General features: G+C 38.2%; 1 protein-coding gene across 1 annotated transcript; it reads left to right on the forward strand.

Moving 5' to 3' along the window:
* The first annotated feature begins 2,742 nt into the window (after nt 1-2,742).
* On the forward strand, nt 2,743-17,800 carry LOC147524956 (replicase polyprotein 1ab protein). The gene is made up of 4 exons (XM_086604804.1): nt 2,743-3,333; nt 9,106-9,159; nt 14,219-14,344; nt 17,300-17,800. Exons 1-4 carry the CDS (start codon nt 2,755-2,757, stop codon nt 17,480-17,482), a joined length of 942 nt encoding a protein of 313 aa, XP_086460930.1. The 5' UTR covers nt 2,743-2,754; the 3' UTR covers nt 17,483-17,800.
* Nucleotides 17,801-17,859: the final 59 nt, after the last annotated feature.

Genomic DNA, 17,859 nt, shown 5'->3' on the forward strand with positions numbered 1-17,859 from the left:
GCATCTTTTTGGGATGGAACTGTCATCATTACCTTTTTTGGGAAACGGCATGTCTATTCGAGCCGTCTTTTCAAAGCCTTAATTAGTTGGATACGTCAACAGTTCTAGTAACAATTTTAGAAAAAGATTCTCGCACCAAAATCAATGTCGCTTCAAGTGCCCATGTGCTAGATGGCACGAGAGAGGGCATCTGTAGGGGGATTTCCCATCACTGAACAGATGACACGTGTATGAGAAATAACCTAAGACTATATATGTCCAGAATGAGACGAGGATCATCGGATCAGTTCTGTGAATAAGTGATCTCGTGTTTAGCACGAGTATTTAGTGGACATGTGTCAGGTACATGATTGATCTCCTTTAAACATAACAGTTACCCGAGTCATTAGGAACTGATATAGACAGTTCCTGAATATAAGGAAATTGAAGATGGCGATCTTTGATGATAAAGAAGGAATCGTGATGACATATCTTAGGAGTTATCTTTTAGATATAATCTTCCCATACACGATGGGACATTATGATCAACAAGAAAACTTACCTCTCATAAGATATGGTCTAGATTCAGACTTCCATAAGAAGAGGAATCCTAATAGTAAGGCAGAGTCCAAAGATGGAAGGGAACTCACAAGCGGTGAGAACAGCCCTAACCCTAAGACTCTCGTCGCCCTTCCTATGTAAGCCATAGGGATTCGCTCTAAGGAACTACACAAAATAGGGTTTGATTCTCCTTATTAACAAAAGAGATACGTAGGCAGCCGTCAGACAGTTCAACCCTGAACTCACCATCATCTCATCCCTTCCCCTATTCAGCAAAATGCTTCTAGATCACAAGGCACAGAGGAAGATCAGGGGATACATGGAATTTCCCCTACACTAGGTATTGGTTGGCAGATTTTAAACGCAATGGTCATCCTAAAAACAAAGAGGAGAAGTTTAATGAGGCACATTCTTCGCTAAGAAATGTAGTTGAGAGAACATTTGGTGTCTTGAAAGCAAGATTCAAGATATTAAAGAAGATGGCTCCATATAGTTTTCGCACACAAGTTCAAATTGTTGTAGCATGCATGGCGATACACAATTTTCTCCGTTGCATGGCCATTGATGATGATGATCGATTGTTCAAGCGATATGAAAAAGAAAATGTGACTATTCCAGTGAGGTCTTCAATTAACTCTAACATACCAGAAGCACCACCAAGTATAAATCACATATTTGGACCTCAGTCACATGAATACATGATCAACTTGCGTGATCAAATTGCGAAACAATTGTTTAGTGGACATATATGATCAAGTTTACAAGAGCCGCACTTTGGAGTTACTTGTAATGTCATTTAACTTGGTATTCAGATTTTATGGATGACCTTATGATTATTGAACTATTATTTATGCTTATATTTTTAGTATTTTTTTTTTTTATCTCATATTACTATATGAGTCTTTTAGGCGTCAAGATGTTAAATAAACAAAGGAAACTCTGTCAAATCCATTTTTAACTCTTTTGTTTTACAAGTAATTAAGTTAGTGTTCAAAATAGAATGCAAGGGTAAAAATGTCTAAATAATTTATATTCAAGATTCGTGAGTCGGTCATTTCGACGAGAAAACAAACATGTTTTTTCGAAGTTCAAGATTCAAAATTCAAGATTCGGAAGGTGGGCCATTCAAGATTCAAAGATTTCGAGAATTTATAGGCTCAAAAAAATAAACGACCCCTTAATGTAAGGCACATAACAATTAAGTTTGCAAAAACCACATAGTACAGTTCCCTTAGAATTAGCAAAAACACTTGCACACTATTTTTGTTTTGTAAATGACCAGGGAGAAACTCACAAAAAATAAAATAAACCTTGATGCAACGGTAATAAACTACATCCCCTAACAATATTATTGGAAAGAAGCAACTAGCCTTGAGCGATGTACATCTAGGCTTCGTATGCCTTGGTTGACTGAAGATTCTACAATAGGACCTAATACACACAAATAACATTTTTTTTTTTTTTTTTTAAACGATGATAGGGTTAGGCCGACCCTTACCTGTATTAGCTTCTCGAATAAATTACATGTAAGTCTTCCTCCACAATAGTAGTTAGATCACTACTTAGAGGGGGGATAAAGCAATTACAATCATCTACATTATAAGAGATTGACAATTTCGCTAAGTAATCAGCTGCTCTGTTCACCTCTCTAAACACATGAATGAAGGTAATCCCCGGCATGTAGCTTCGGGATGTGTTTTCTAACAGCAGCCATCAAATTCCAGCAATTCCACGGAGTATTCTCAGCTCCCGTCATGATTTGTAACACAAATAACATTTTAGTTATAAAGAAACGGAATTACTACGAGTGCAACATATTTACAAATATAGGTCTTCAATATAGGAATTTAACAAGAACTTTAATCCAAAAAAATTATAGGAATTTAGAACAACAAAATTATTCAAGTTAATAATGTGGGGAGTTCACATTGCCTCATACATTATTAGCTGGAATGCAACCTTACTCCACCAATTACAAAATGTGATCTTCGTAGGTAGAAATGGAAATGCCTGTCAAAGAGCTCATTAATATTAAAATTTCTTGGCATGTCTAATATCGTATTGCTGGTTTTGCTAGTGATGGCGAACAAGATTATTGTTTTTACTCATGTTGATATGTTTCTTTCAAAGGTCGTGGCGTGTTAATTATCTAGATTACGGATTACCCATAAAGATTTTGTTTACAAAGTGAAGAAGCATCGATTAGTTTCAGTAATGGAAAAAACCCAAAACAAATTGATATATCAAAAAAATAGATGCCGACACATGTCCAAAACTATCGACACCCGAAATATTAAATTTCATTTGTTTGTTTGTTGTGTGGTCCAGAACAAACCTACGCCGTCACACACTGTACTTCCAACTTGTCTAGAACAAAATCTAATTTTTATCTCTAAAAATAACATTTATTATTTCATGACGACCACTTTGCCATGGCACCACCCATTATTATTACTACCACCCAAATCTCAACAAGTAACATTTGCCACCAGACGCCACGTGTCAACTCAAACTCAAGCATTCCGTCGAAGTGATTTGGACGGGTTCGCAAAAAAAGTAGCGTCAGGTGAAGTGTGGAAGGACGCGTGGCGAAGTGCGAATGATGGGTTTGAGCAACTCGTTTATGATGCTAAAAAAGCAGCTGAAAGAATTGATAGGCAGTACTCAGTGTCTCGTCGAGTGAGCGAGGTAGCTCAGACTGCTAAATATAAAGCTCGTGAGTTGGATCGTGAATATGAGATTGGTCAGAAGTGGAAGTCTTTCAGTCTTGACTTTTCAAGAAACTTACCCGGGGTATGTCTATATTATTAATGCTTATTTAGTCTGTTTTAGTTTAGATAAGTCTATTTATATTATTAATAATTACTAGTGCAAGACCAGGAGGGATGGCAAGTTACTTGTTCACAGGTGTCTTAATGAGGACAATTTTCTGGAATGCAGATAATACCATTACTTATTATAGCTAATAAAAGTGATTCATTCCTGAATTGGACTCAGCAAGGAGTTTTCAGTGTCCAATCAACACGTCACTATATGTGTGGATAATAGCTTACTGACTTTTGTGCATGCAAGTGATTTCAGCAGAAACAGAAAAGAACTCTGGAATGACCTCCAACTGATAAGCTTGTCTATAATCCATGACTTGTCATTGGATTCAATTGCAACATAAGAAAAGAAAGGAGGTGTTAACTCAATTGCAATAGCTTTGGAAGAATTCACAACAATGGTAGATAACTGCACACTGGTGGAATGTCCTTCACTTGGTGCAACAACCGAAAAGCTTGAAGGAGAAGATATTAAATCTTACATAGTAGCTTTCTTTGAGAAGAAATTTGGTTACCAGCCAAATACTGTGCATGAGGGGCAATTGGATGCCTTCCCTCAGTTTCTTAGGGATGAGGACAATAGTATGTTATACGAATTCCTAATAGTAGAGAAATTGAAGCAGCTGTGTTCTCCATGGACCCAAGCAGCTCACCCACCTGGGCCAAATTTGGTTCCGAGGCTGTTTCTTCCAAAAGCTGCTGTGGTAATATTCACAGGGACGTGTGTGCCATGCTGTTAGGTTTTTCTTCATTGAAGAAACACTTCCTAGAGGGGTGAACTCAAAGAGAAGATTGCAGAAAAACTGACTCAATACTTGTTTTGTTCCGAGCAGTGTGGATTCATTGGTGGAAGGTGTATACAGTCAAGCAATGGCTTTGGCCTCATAAATGATAAATTAGATGAAGCAAAAGAGATATGGTGGAAATGCAGTTGGACCTTGCTCAGGCTTACGATACACTCAGTTGGGAGTTCATCTTTGGAGTCTTGAGAAAATTTGGATTCAATTCAAAATGGTGCAAGTGGATCAGAAGTGTCATTCAAACTCCTCATATTTCAGTGTGGCTACTTCACTGTGAAGAGAGGGCTCCGACAAGGGGACTCGATGTCACCAATACTATATGCAATAGCTGAAGAAGTACTAAGCAGAGGTCTCAGGAGACTTAAGGTGAATAACAAGGTTAAGACAATGTGTGTAATGAAAGTGGTTCCTGGCCCAACATATTTTCCCTTTGCGGATCATGTGTTCATTTTTACTAATGACAAGATCGTAGATTTAAGGAACTAATGGTAAGATTGTAGATTTAAGGAACCTCGTTAATTTCTTGAACCAATATCAAGCTGCATCAGGCCAAAGTATCAACAAGAACAAGAGTGAATTTTTTGGAAAGTGTACCAGAAGATAGGAAACATTCAATTGAAGAACCTTGGGGCATGAAAGAAAGTATGCTTCCTGAGAAACGTTTAGGAGTACCTCTTGTGCAGGGAACGGTTGCTAAAGGCAATATGACATCTCTGGTAGGCAAGATCCAGAACAGGGCCATTGCCTGGGCTGGAAAGATTTTGTCGTTTCAAGCAAGGGTTGTACTAGCAAAGTCCTTTTTGTCTAGTATTCCAGTCTTCAATATGTCCATTTGCAGGTGCCCTGCTACCGTCACTAAGAGTATGTTCAAATCATAAGAAATTTTATCGGGAATGGGAATCCTAGTGCAAGGAAGAAAATGACTGTTAAGTGGGATAACTTCTGAAATCCACAATCTGGCTTGGTATCTAGTGGGCCATTAAGGAGTTAAAGCCACACACTTCTTGGGATATTGGATATGGAACATCCATTGATCCGAGGGAAAACTGTGTGGTGCTGCACCAGGGGACTGGCTTCAATTGAGCAAGGAATAATAGCTAGATGTAAATCAAAAGTATGTGATTTGAGGAGAAACATTGCTTGGTGCACTGAGCAGTCAATGCAAGATGTACTAACTTACGCTGGAATTAACTTTCAGGATCTGCCCTGACGTAACAATCCTGAGGAGGACCAAAGAGTTTGCACATTGGGTACTAAAGGCAACTTCACTGTGGTTGACTCGGATGAGGCAATCAGAAAAAAGAACTTGCTAGTTTAGTGGTCTAAATTGCTTAAGAACAAGGCTATAGACCCTAGATTCATTGGTCTAGTATGGACGTTGATTTGTAATAGGGATCATGTGGACTCTATGACGCAGAGTAAAGGTATGAAATTGGCTTCTAAATGACGTTTGTGTGGGAATAATGTTGAGTTACTAGACCACCTGACGTGGGAATGTAAAACAAGCAAGGAACTGTGGCAGTGACTGGCTGATCCATTATCCTACACAAATGATTTCGGGGGCATGCAGGACACACTATCTAAGAGAGCTTCTCCTGTTTTCAAGGACTGTCCATGATGGTAGAGATTTGGAAGCGAAGAAAAAAAATTATCTGAAGTTGCAGTATTTAATTTAATTGGCATAAGGGAGGTTCTTCTAAATTTTGTAAAAATGGGGGATAATTATATAATTTCAGTGACTTGAGCGAGGTTATTCTAAATTATTAGAAAAGGGGAAGCTTATTCTAATTTTAGTGATGTAAGGGAGGTGCTTCTAAATTGTACAAATAGGGAAATCAAAAAATGCCTATTTGATATTCGATAGTAAGGAGGGGTGTTCCGGGAAGTGGTTTTCATAGTGTAGAGAACTTCACTAGCGTGATATAGTAGCAAAATAAACATGCTTCCGACACCTGTCTAAAACTATCGACACCACATTTCACTTTTTTTGTATGGTCCATAACAAACCTGCGCCGTCAGCCCATCACAACTTCCAACTTAACCAAAAAATCTTAAGTGCTCACTCGTTTTTTGTGTTTTTTTTTTTTCTCTTGACATTTTTTAATGACGACCACTTTGCCATGGCACCACCCACTACTATCCAACACCCCGAAATCTCAAATAACGTTTATGACCAGACGCCACGTGTCAACAACACAAGCATTCTGTCGTAGTGACTTTGATGGGTTTGCGGAAAAAGTAGCGTTGGGTGAAGTATGGAAGGACACGTGGCGAAGTGCAAATGATGGGTTTGAGCAGCTTGTTTATGATGCAATTATGCAAAGAAAGCTGCTGAAAGAATTGATAGGCAAGTACTCTGTCTTGACGAGTCAACGAGGTTGCTCAGTCTGCGAAATGTAAAGCTCGTGAGTTGGATCGTGAGTATGAGATTGGTCAGAAGTGGAGGTCTTTTAGTCTTGACTTTTCAAGAAACCTACCTGGGGTAAGCTAATATATATATGAAATCATTTCATTGCATATAGATAAAGTCAAATTATATGTTTTTGATAGGCGGTATAATAGTATAAGGTATAAAAATGAGGATGGTGGTGTCACTAGTTGTGATGATATGAAGCTTTAAGGTAAATTTGATGCTACCCATTACCTTCATTTAAGAAGATATGGTGCAAGAACGTTGCTAATAGAATGAAATTTTTTGTTGGGTAAGAGGATGGAAATGATGAAATAGAAGAGGCATGTATACTAGAAAACCGCAAACGGTGGTGACCGATGTTAGGTTGTACTAATACGCATTAGAATTTGAGATAGGATTAGGGAAAGAGAATGTGAGGTGGGGAGTTTCGATTGAGAAAAAGAGAAGGAGAGTCGGTTTCAGCCGGAAAAGAGAGGAATGAGAAAGGTTATTAGGAGGAAGGAGAGGTGGTACACTCACTTTTTTATGACGGACAGCCATTTGTAATTTTGGGCCCCTTATCCCAAGAGACCTCCCAAGGTCAGTCAATTACTAAATTTTTACCAATTTTGCAAAGACTTGTAAGAGGATGTGGATCACCTATGTCCTTCATGCCCCTTGTCGTCTTGTGTTTGGGAGGGTGTTTTTTTGAATCATTTAGTTAGGCTTGGGGCCAACATAATTATGTATTTGGAGGTTTAGGGAACAATCTTAATACTCATCCAGTTGCCCTCAAGTTGCCCTCAAGTTGAAATGGTTAGTGGAACACATCAGGAAAGTGGTTGTTTTGGGCTTTGTGGAAGGATAGGAACGGTGGGATGTTCTAACTTGAGGAAAGAGACTTGCAAAAGATCATCCTTAATGTTAAGGAGTATCTCTTTGAATTGGCAGTCGGAAATTCAGCTTTTAGGTGGCTGGAATTTCAAGACTTTGGGATGCTATTGGGTTGGAGGCATATATTGTGAGACCACTTTTTTATTATTTAGTTAGTGCCTTGCAAAGAGCAGCAGGTGGGATGGCAAGGTGTGAGCACCTAATTAGGACTTCTTAGTTTCCATGCAGTCACCCTTCTGTTTACAGAAATGTACTTTGCTTGTACATGGATGAGATTATTTTTGTCAACAAAGGAAATATATATTCTTCACGGAAGCAGTGTCATGGCTAGCTATGACAAAAGTCAAACAGTAACACTTGGTGAAATAGAAATCCAAGAGATAGACAGAAGAGAAAGCCTCTGCATTAGGCACTAGGAAGGGGATTCCAAGCTCGTGTTCTAAGTCATCATTGAACTGCCAATTCATAGCATCCTAAGTAGGCAGTAGCTATAAAACCCCCAAGGCTTATTTAATTAAGCATGGAGTTATTATTACCCCTAGACCAACTGAAATCAGATCTGAAAATAAGGTAATCACTGTCATTCCCTGCAGGCTAAAAAGTTCTCTGTATCTTTCCTTCCCGAGAACCAATGAATAGCCTAAAAAACAATAGAAAAGTTACTGGATCCAAAAGTCTCACGATGTAGCACCGTTTAATAGTATTTGAAAAGGTCAAATGGTTGAAATTAAGAGTTAAGGAATCACTCCCATAAGTTCACAGAAATCAGACATTGGAAGACTTAGTGGCGAAAGAGATTGATTTGGGACGCTATTCCTGGCCTCCTTGGTCCGCCAGAAAGTTGCATTCCTAAAAGGAACAGACACCCACCATTATGTAAAGGACCATGAGAAGTCTGATATTAGGACCTACTCACTATTAGAGTATTCTGTCACTAGTTGAGAATATCAATACTTAAACAAGTAATTTCATTAGATACTTACTTGAACACTCTTTTATCAACATTATCAAACGTTCTACCAGCGTGTCAATGACTTCAAGAAAACTATGAAATTCCTCAATATCCTGACGAAATGTGTAATAGTTTTGGGAAATAAGTGGTCACACTCAAGAGAGAATATTCTCACGTTTGGGAGTTATGTGACAGTCCTTTTTGTCATGCTCAACCCAGTGAAGATCAAAAGGAATTACTATATATTCTAATTGTTCAGACTTTCCAGGAAAGTCTTTGGTTCGTCTTTCATGTACCGACTAACGGTAAATAGTCGTATCCGTCCTCTATACATTTACTTTCGTCCGGGGCAAGGTAGACTCCTTATGATCTGGGTAATTTGTGGGAAACTTTTTTCTTTTGAATGTTTGGAAGCTGGAAGTTTGAGGTCCTTCAAGGATTAGTTGTTACGTGTTTAAATATCTAACTTCCTTGCATCACCCACCACCAATACCAACTTTTTTCTGCATATTAATTAACCATAGGAGGAGTATTATTGAGAATAACTTGTTATGTAAGCAATGAGTATGATTTCTAAGTTCTAGATTTGGATAAATAACTCGTTATGTAAACAAAAAGGAGGTTTGTTTAATTGCACTGTTTACTGCTTCTCACATATCTGCGTTGTAATTCATGGATTCTTTTGGTCTTCTATCCTTGCAGTATAGAAAGCAGCTGAATGATTCTCTGAGCACACCATTGGGAAGAAGCTTTGCTGTGAGTATTTCTGTCTCAACATAAAGTATGTAATTGTTCTCATGTTGCCATTGATTTTGTGGTTTTCCGATTGTGATATCAGTTAATTCATTCTAATATTCATTGAGTATGTATTTTGATAAGCAGTGACAGTTGTTAGTTTGTAGCTATACCTAAAAAACATCACAAACTAAATGCCATCGGTGCTTATGCTAGTTTCTTAACCTATTACAACTGTTAACATAATAATATAGCAGAATTAACTGAACGACAAATAGTTTTGTTAGTAAAGTGTAGCCTAATATTTTTTTCATTCAGTTCAATAACCCTTTCTTTAATAGTACTTATGAGATTAATTAATGAACAGTTATTTTTTTAGTGTAACCTAATTTTTATATATTTTGATAAGCAATTTATCTTGAGTGTTACTTCACAACAGTTGTCATACTGTTCAATGCTCCCTGGCTAATATGTCGCTCAAGATACATATCTCACATACAGATCTTATTTTCAGTTGTTTTGTTCTTATTGAAAAGATCATTTACTGAATTTCAGTTTATCGAAAATATCTATTTTGAGTTTTATATGTGATGCAACACTGCAACTGGAGTTGAAATAGATATCACACCTAAATATAAGATAGAGTCCATTACATTTTGGGAAAGAAACATTCAACATTATCTATATATATTTAACTGTCAATTGCAATAAAATCATGAATATCAATATTTTACTCATGGTACATGCACAGAGGGGAAACGTTCTTAACAACAGGAAACATCACAAAGAGGGGCAACTTATGAACCTTGTACCTTCAGTCTTTGCTCCAGTATAAAAGCTTGAAGGCATGCAAATAACAACGTTTTCATGAAATGTGTGCTAAACCTTTAGAGGCTTAAGTATCTAAATACTCACCAAAATCTCAACCCTCTTTTCATTTTTTGTGATTTCTATTGAGATATATACTCCCACATTCGGCATTCTAAGCCTAGCATCAAATATTCAAATTGTATAAAATCCTAGGCTGCTCCACTCAGTGCAAAATGGTTTTGAGTTGGATGCTCTGAATTTAAGATGGAATTAGAGCAGGCTATTTTGTTTAGTCCAATGGCCTACTTGTTCCACGTCACCTAGCATAATTACCCACATGTTCGACCAAGTTATGCTGCACGTGAGGAAAGACACTGAAAAATAAAGTCCCACATCAGGTACTTACGGCCTAGCGTCAGAATATATAAAATCCTGGGGCTGCTACACTTCTTGATAGTTGGATGCTCCAAATTAGAAAATTTTGTCTAAACCGTTTTTTTTTTGTGGTTGTTCTTGTTCTTGTTCTTGCAAGTAAAGTGTGTATATATTAATATAAATAAGTAAATTTACAAGGGGGGGGGGGGGATATGATCCACCAGATACAACCAATTGCATCCAAATTCCGAATACAATTGGTCAAGATTTGAATCCACACAGTGTCGAAGAATCCCAAAATTCTAAAGCCCATCAGGGTTTTCCTTGAAGGTTGATTCCTTCATTTTGCAGTATGGAATTAATTCCTTTACAAAGTTCAACAAAGGGATCTTAAGTAACTTGTCAGAAAGAAGTCGAAGCTACCAAAAACCTGAACTACAAGATCAAAAAAGAAAAAGAAAAAGAAAAACTCCAACAATGATGACCTCCCATACTAGAAGAAAACTTGATCTCTCAATCCTTTCAAAAGAAAATCAAATAAAAATACGTATTGGACTAAAGGTATTCTAGAATATGGTCTCCATGTGAGGACATGATGTACTCGTGTGACTTTTACCAAGGCTGCCAAGTGCTACATGCCCGATGAATACAAGATTTCTTGTTCTTTGACATTTACCAACTTCCGCCGTTACAGATGTGCCACTCTGTCCTATATTTGGTGATACGACCAAAGAGAAGGGAGAATGGAGATGCCACTGCAAGAGAGAAGTGGGAGGGCAGTTAATGAGATAAGCATCTGTAGAGAGTTCTAGAGACGGCTTCAACCTATAGACGAAGCGGGGCGCAGCATGTTTCTAATATCGTGCGTGCCCTGTCAGCAATGTGGCGATGCTTGCGTTCGGCAAGACTATTGTGCTGTGGAGTATGTGGACATGATAGACTGCGATGTATCCCCAGCTGACGAAAAATGAAAAAGAAGTATTAACATACTCAGTACCACCATCACTCTCAAAGACTGGATAGAAGAGCTAAAGATGTTTCCTGCCATGGCAAGAAAAGTCTGAAAATGCTAAAAGACTTCAGATTTACGTCACATGGTAGAGATCCAGGAGTAACGGGTGTGGTCATCAGGAAAGAGGACATAGTATCGGAAGCCAGAGCAAGAGAGAACAGGAGACATCCAAACTTCCGAGTGAATAAGCTCAAAGGCCGCAGTAGCATGATGGTCAGAGGATAAGAATGGCAAGTGAGTGAATTTGGTTAAGGTACAACCTTGACAAAACGTGTTCCGGACCAACTTGAAGGAGGAGGGGTCGAATAGGTTATGGGAGCCTGAGTGATGTCAAAGACGATTGTGCCACAACACGGTAGAGGAGTGTGTGGCTGAGTGAGAAAGTGGATGAGAAGATGGGGTGATTAGATAAAGACCGTCTTGAATAGGACCACGGACCACGGAATAAGATCTTACCAGTCTTGATATCAAATACATGGAAACCGCACAGGTCAAAAGAAACACAAACTGAATTGTCCTTGGTAAACTTGTCTATGGAAAGGAGGTTTTTGTGCATAGAAGGCATATGGAAGACATTATTAAGGTGATAAGTGGACGAGCCGAGAGGAAAAGATATGTTACCAGTTTGTGTAATGGGAACAGAGGCACCATTATCCAATAGGACATGATCAACGCCAGCATAGGGGATCGTTGATGAATTGGATTTGCATTGTTGGTCATGTGGTGAAAAAAGACCACCGTTTGCATAGGGTGATCGTTGATGCATTCAATTTGCATTGTTAGTCATGTGGTGAGTAGCTCCAGTGTCTAGAATTCTAGATACGATTTAGAATCATGTGGTTGAGAGTGTTGGATGCCAACATTGTGAGTGAAAAGCAATACCAATGGAAGAAGGAGAGTACAATCTGGGGCAAATAGCAACATAGTGCCCCAAGTGCCCACATAGCTGGCAGAGACTAGAGGATGCCATAGATAGTACATCAATGGATGTGAGAGGATTCAGCAGCGATGAGAGACTTTTATTTTTATTATTAATATCGTTTTATTTTATTTTATTTATTTTGGGTCAAACAGGTGGTAGTAAGGATAGAAGAAGATTGTGAGAATTCGTGATACACGAAGACAGATTATTTCACTAGTGATGGCTGGACGGTGATTGTGTTGTGGCTGGACGGTGTTGGTGTCTAGTCAGTGGCGGTGGTTGTGGTGTCTGACTATTGGTACTAGTTAGTGTGGAGTACTAGGGCTGGAAATGGAGCGGGTTTGGGTCGGATTCTCACTCAAAACTCTTTACCATATTTGGATCCATCCAGATTCGGGTCGGATTTCAGATATCCATATCCATTAAAAAACACCAAAAAATACACTATTTTAATGATTTTCATATATAAATGTAAGATATAAATTAATTTTTAGGCATCAAAATATAAATTTTGTCGGATATTCGGGTCGCATCCCGTACCATTTCCAGCCCTATGGAGTACCGATGTGGACTCGTGAGCAATTTTGAGAAGTTAGTAGTTGTGGATGAATTTTGTCAAATAGACTGTGTGCAAGCTGAGTAGCCTAGAGAGAAGATAGGGAGTAGTCTCTAGAAGGAGAGAGGGCAAACAAAAGGATAGCTGCCGCACAAAGGGGCTGCAGTATAGAGAGTTGGAGCTGCTTAAGAGAGGAGGCAGCAACTGTTTGAGAAGAAAACAATGGCAGCGAAAAAAGAACACAAACCCTAGGATTAGAACCTAATGCTCTTGATACGATGTAAAGGTTTCAAGTGAATGAGATAATTCTATTCTTCTCATGTGAGGTATATATGAATCTATACAAGCCAAATATGGCAATATACAACTGATCAATATATGACGGTAATACAAGCCAATTATGGTTTTACACTTACAACTCAAGAATTGTGTTGTTGCTCTGATTTTAGATTCATTACCTAGTAACTCATTTGTCCTGTGTTACATTGGCACACCATAGTTTAAAAAGAATCCATGTGTCCGTGTCGGACACGACACTGACACTGACACAATTTTATGTGATATACCTCAGTTTTTGATATTTTGCCATGTCAGACACTTCGTATCTGTGTTGTGTCCGTGTCAATGTAACTTAGCATTTGTCCCTTTCAAGCATAAGTGGTTTGATATCCTTTTCAAATGATCTCTGTGTCGCAAAGATAATCTTCACAAAGTGTCAGCCCCTTCTTCTCATGGGTCCCATATATGTCTGACATTTTTTAGTGGGTCCTATTTACCTGAACCATATTCATGTATGTTACGGTCTGTGTTAAAGAAGCATCTCATGCCTAGCCTTGTGGACATTTGCCTGGACTTCAACCTGCCCAAATGAATATGGGGTTAATATCGAAAAAGATCTGCAGGTTGGTCTTGTTTGGACCTGGATCACCTTGATCCTTTCTGCCAGCTTGAAAGATACAAACCATCTGTGTTAATATGGCAGCATTCTTTGTGGGCAAGCCAATTGATTCTATCCCCATTCAGTTGAGGTTTGACAGCTCCCTAGAGTGGACCTGAGACCCTATCATCATGAGTATGGTATATGAGATTTCAAATACAAATTTGGAATAAAAAACAAAAAGCATTTATATTATTGTTACTGGGTTTCCAGTCCAACCAATAGGGAGGGGCGCTACCAGCTTATATCGGGTGAATATCTTCAGAGCTTATCATGTTATGAACCATTATATTTTACGTACTATGTGGGAGTCGTTCTTGGATGAAATAATGTGTGATTGGACATTTACCCTATTGAAAGTTTATTTATATTTAATAAATGCTAATCGCTTATTTGGTGTTTTCTTGTAGATTATATATTTCATCCTATGCAACTTTGTTTGATCATTCTGTGTTTCTTGGTTTGTAGACTATATTCTTCCTATGGTTTGCATTATCTGGATGGTTGTTCCGAATACTGTTTTTCGCGACTTGGGTATTACCATTTGCAGCTCCTCTCCTCATCCGTACCATTGCTAATAATTTTGTGATTGAGGTAATTTTACTGTTCCTTACCTTGGTTATTTTCTCGTTTACTTCACTGGAATTCATATGACGGGCACTTACCTTGGTTATTAGTATTAACTTCTAATAAAACATATGGCATCTTCATAATCATGTCACTGACTCGTCTCCATTGATGTGCTATACGACTATACCTTGAACGGATCATTAAGGAAATCTGACCTTCATTTGATATTTGGTTGTAACCTTCAAGTTGATGAATTTGGCTTGTGACCTTCAATAAGTGGTATTTTTTTACTGGATAGCAAATTTGGTTTGTATCTGCTAACTAATGGTAGGATTGGCAAACTGAAGAAAAGGAAAATTCTGGGAGATGCTTTTCATATTTTCATGTTGAGAGGGTCACAATCGAACATGAGAGCACAAGATGGTGTGATTTAGAGAAAGGTTTGTGTGATTGATAGGTGTTTGGAGGGTCACTGTTAATGGTAATCTATGGAGAAATCATTTAAGGAGTAAACAGATATATTAAGATGTTAGGTTCTGCAACTGAGAATCGAACTTGGGGAGTTGCGCGTACTTTATTTTCATTTTAATGATTAAAGTTCGAGAATCATTCCACTTAAATGATTCATAAAGAAAAAAAAAAAGAATGTTCCATTACCAAAGGCATGCCAAAATGTGTTGAAATTTGTAGTCTAACATTTGAATTGAACACGGAGTGCAGAAGAATTGGCAAGATATTTAAACAAGTTTGAACCGTTAAGAATGCATAACACTTGCAATGGAAGCTGACAAGATGGCAGCAAGTGATTCGGTGTTTAGAGCTTAGTAATCAAATCGTAAAGCAAGAGCAAAAGATGGAGTGTTAAAGCACCTAACCTCAGAATTACTACAAAGGGAGTTGATGAGTTAGAAATAATCTCCTAAAGTATATTGGCATCTAGTGTTTCACCACTCTGTGCATATTATGGTCAGTGAGTGAGAGAAGGGTAAGGGGGACACATGTGGTGTTGGTCTTATGCAATATAAATTTGGTGGCACATGTAAGAAGTATATAAGCATTTTGGAGTCAGCACACTGTATGCACTACCTTTTAGTCATGATTTTGTGTCGTAGCCTGATTGCTTCACTTGGATTGTATCTTATCATTAAAACCCACTAAAATGCCTTACCATTACCAGTTTACAAAGCGCGTTTTGACGAATTTAGTAGAAAAGCGTTAAAGTGCGAACTGGGGCCGCGAGTAGTAAACTCTTTACATGCTTTAGGCTGCTAAGGTTTAGAGTAGGATTGGGTTTCCTTGCATTCCAAGCCGTTAAAGGAAATAAATAAACATGTAAGCTGTGGCCATAGATAGAGTTGACAATAAATGGAGTTGTGGTTGTTTCAGCGAAAGGATTTTTCTGTAGTACTTTGCCTGAATAATTCTATTCTGATTTGAGGAAGTTTAATAGCAACATAGATCAAAGTATTCAGATCCAAGACCTTATCAATTGCACGTAAATGTGTCACCCACCCCTCTCCATTGCCTCTTGAAGTGCATTTGATTGTGGTGCCTCTTCCTCATTGAGGAGTTGGAAATGGCGTCACACATATGTTGGTCTCTCTTACCTCTAAGATTTTACTGTTTCAGAGCTCATATCACGACTTGACGAGTTGCATAACATCCTAAAGCTTATGTTACATCCAATTATTATATCTGGAGTCCTGGTGGCCACTGATCTAGATACAATAAGTTTGGATTGAGGCAGAGATATGCCTTCCTTAAATTATAGCCTATGTCCCTAGCTATTAAAAAGTGAATGGTTTTGTTTAGGCATGTTGAATCCCAGAAGCAGAAGATGATTGGTTTGGCTTTGTGAAACCATCCAGAGGAAGAAGCCACTTGAAACTTGAAAGAGCCGTATAGAAATGGTCCATTGAACTGTCATATTCAACTTGGAATTAGAAAGCATGATTCGAAGTCCATATAAAATCGTAAACTAATTTATTAGTAATAACAGGATATTGTTTATATTTGTTTGTGAAGATTTTTCTATATTCTTAGAATGCTCACCATGTATACCTTTTAGTTTGGCTACCCTTATGGCTGCCTAATGACCACTAAGTACTATCCTTGGAGGAATCCTGTAGCATATGACACTACCTTGGATAGTTCTGACTATAGTCGTCTTAGGTCAGGTTTCCTCTTTATAATGTTGTAATATATTATTGAATATGCTATATGGATTACGTATCATGGGTCTGTGGGTTTTTGCTTTTGAGGACCTCTTCTAGAGGTTACTTGTCATGTTGTTTAGCATGAGTATGAAACGCCTGGAAACTTCTTTGGCCCTGTTCCATCAGAATCCCCCTCCCGCTCCCGAACTCAATTGCCCCCTTGTCCTGCCTCCTTCCGAACATATTTTCTACTACCCATTCCCGTGTCCCATGATGAAATACAACCAGAGCTGATAGCTGAATACAATTAATCAGGTTAACTATTCATGTCTTGTAATGTGAAGAGACACTTCGAGGATAGAAGCCTTGACGTTGCACATTTGATTCTTAACATCAAAGGATTGCTTTTCCTTTGGGGCAAGCTGTGGAAGGAGTTCAAGGAGATACCCTTCGGGTATTTTGCATTTTTTTGGGAAGCTATCATTCGAGATGCTTAATTTGTTATTGTGTCTTTGTTTTTTCTTGTTATTGCCCGCTGTTTTTATTCCTTAGTAAGATATCTCATCCTATATTGTAATTATCACTGTTATAAAGCTAATATCTATATTGATCGTTTACCTCTTCAAAAAAAATTAAAAACCGAGTCATCAAAGAGGGAAAGTTCTCTACTAGCCTTCCATCAGCCATTGAATCTGAGTCTTGCTCGTAATGTGTTGTTTACGTATGTATTTGTTACCATCTGTTATTCAGCTATATGCTAGCTTCAGTCTACTTGCCGAAACAGAAAAATAAATGACTTGTGTGGTTTGTGTATGCTGAACAGGGGGCATGTCCAGCTTGCAAGAAGCGATTTGTGGGGTATAAGAATCAAACTATAAACTGTACAAGCTGTGGGAGCACTGTGTGGCAACCAAAGGGTGATTTCTTCACCAGAGGCGGTAAAGGGACTCCTCCTTCATCAACCTCTCAATCTGACATTATTGATGTCGAATTTGAAGAGAAATAAATAGAAGAATGCCGAGGACTTGTGGTGGTTAACCCTCAAGCTGCACTACAAGGAAGAAAAAGAGAAAATGGAAGATCCGTTATGGTTCTTGTTGTGCTCCGTGAATGCAGGCTTATTACATGCTTCTTTTAGTGTTCTTTTGCTGCATATGTAAATGGAAAATACATGTTCTAAACTATCAGTCTGTTTGTATACTATCTTTCTGATAGCATAGGAAAGAAGAAAGAACATCCTGTTATAATTTCCAGAAACATTACCAATGAAAGCATAAACGAAACATCCTGACATGTTGGTTAATAACTGTTAGTATTCGTTGTATACTCGTGTCTGCCATTCTGCCTATTTGATGTCATTCACATTTAAAGATTTACATATTT

This window comes from Coptis chinensis, chromosome 1 (genome assembly GCF_015680905.1).
Source record: "Coptis chinensis isolate HL-2020 chromosome 1, ASM1568090v1, whole genome shotgun sequence".
Classification (NCBI taxonomy): Eukaryota; Viridiplantae; Streptophyta; class Magnoliopsida; order Ranunculales; family Ranunculaceae; genus Coptis; species Coptis chinensis.

Coding starts and splice junctions, on each gene's coding strand:
- LOC147524956 (XM_086604804.1), top strand. CDS start 2,755: ATGGAAAAAACCCAAAACAAATTGATATATCAAAAAAATAGATGCCGA. Junction 3,334..9,105: donor TTTCAAGAAACTTACCCGGG/GTATGTCTATAT, acceptor CTATCCTTGCAG/TATAGAAAGCAGCTGAATGA. Junction 9,160..14,218: donor CATTGGGAAGAAGCTTTGCT/GTGAGTATTTCT, acceptor CTTGGTTTGTAG/ACTATATTCTTCCTATGGTT.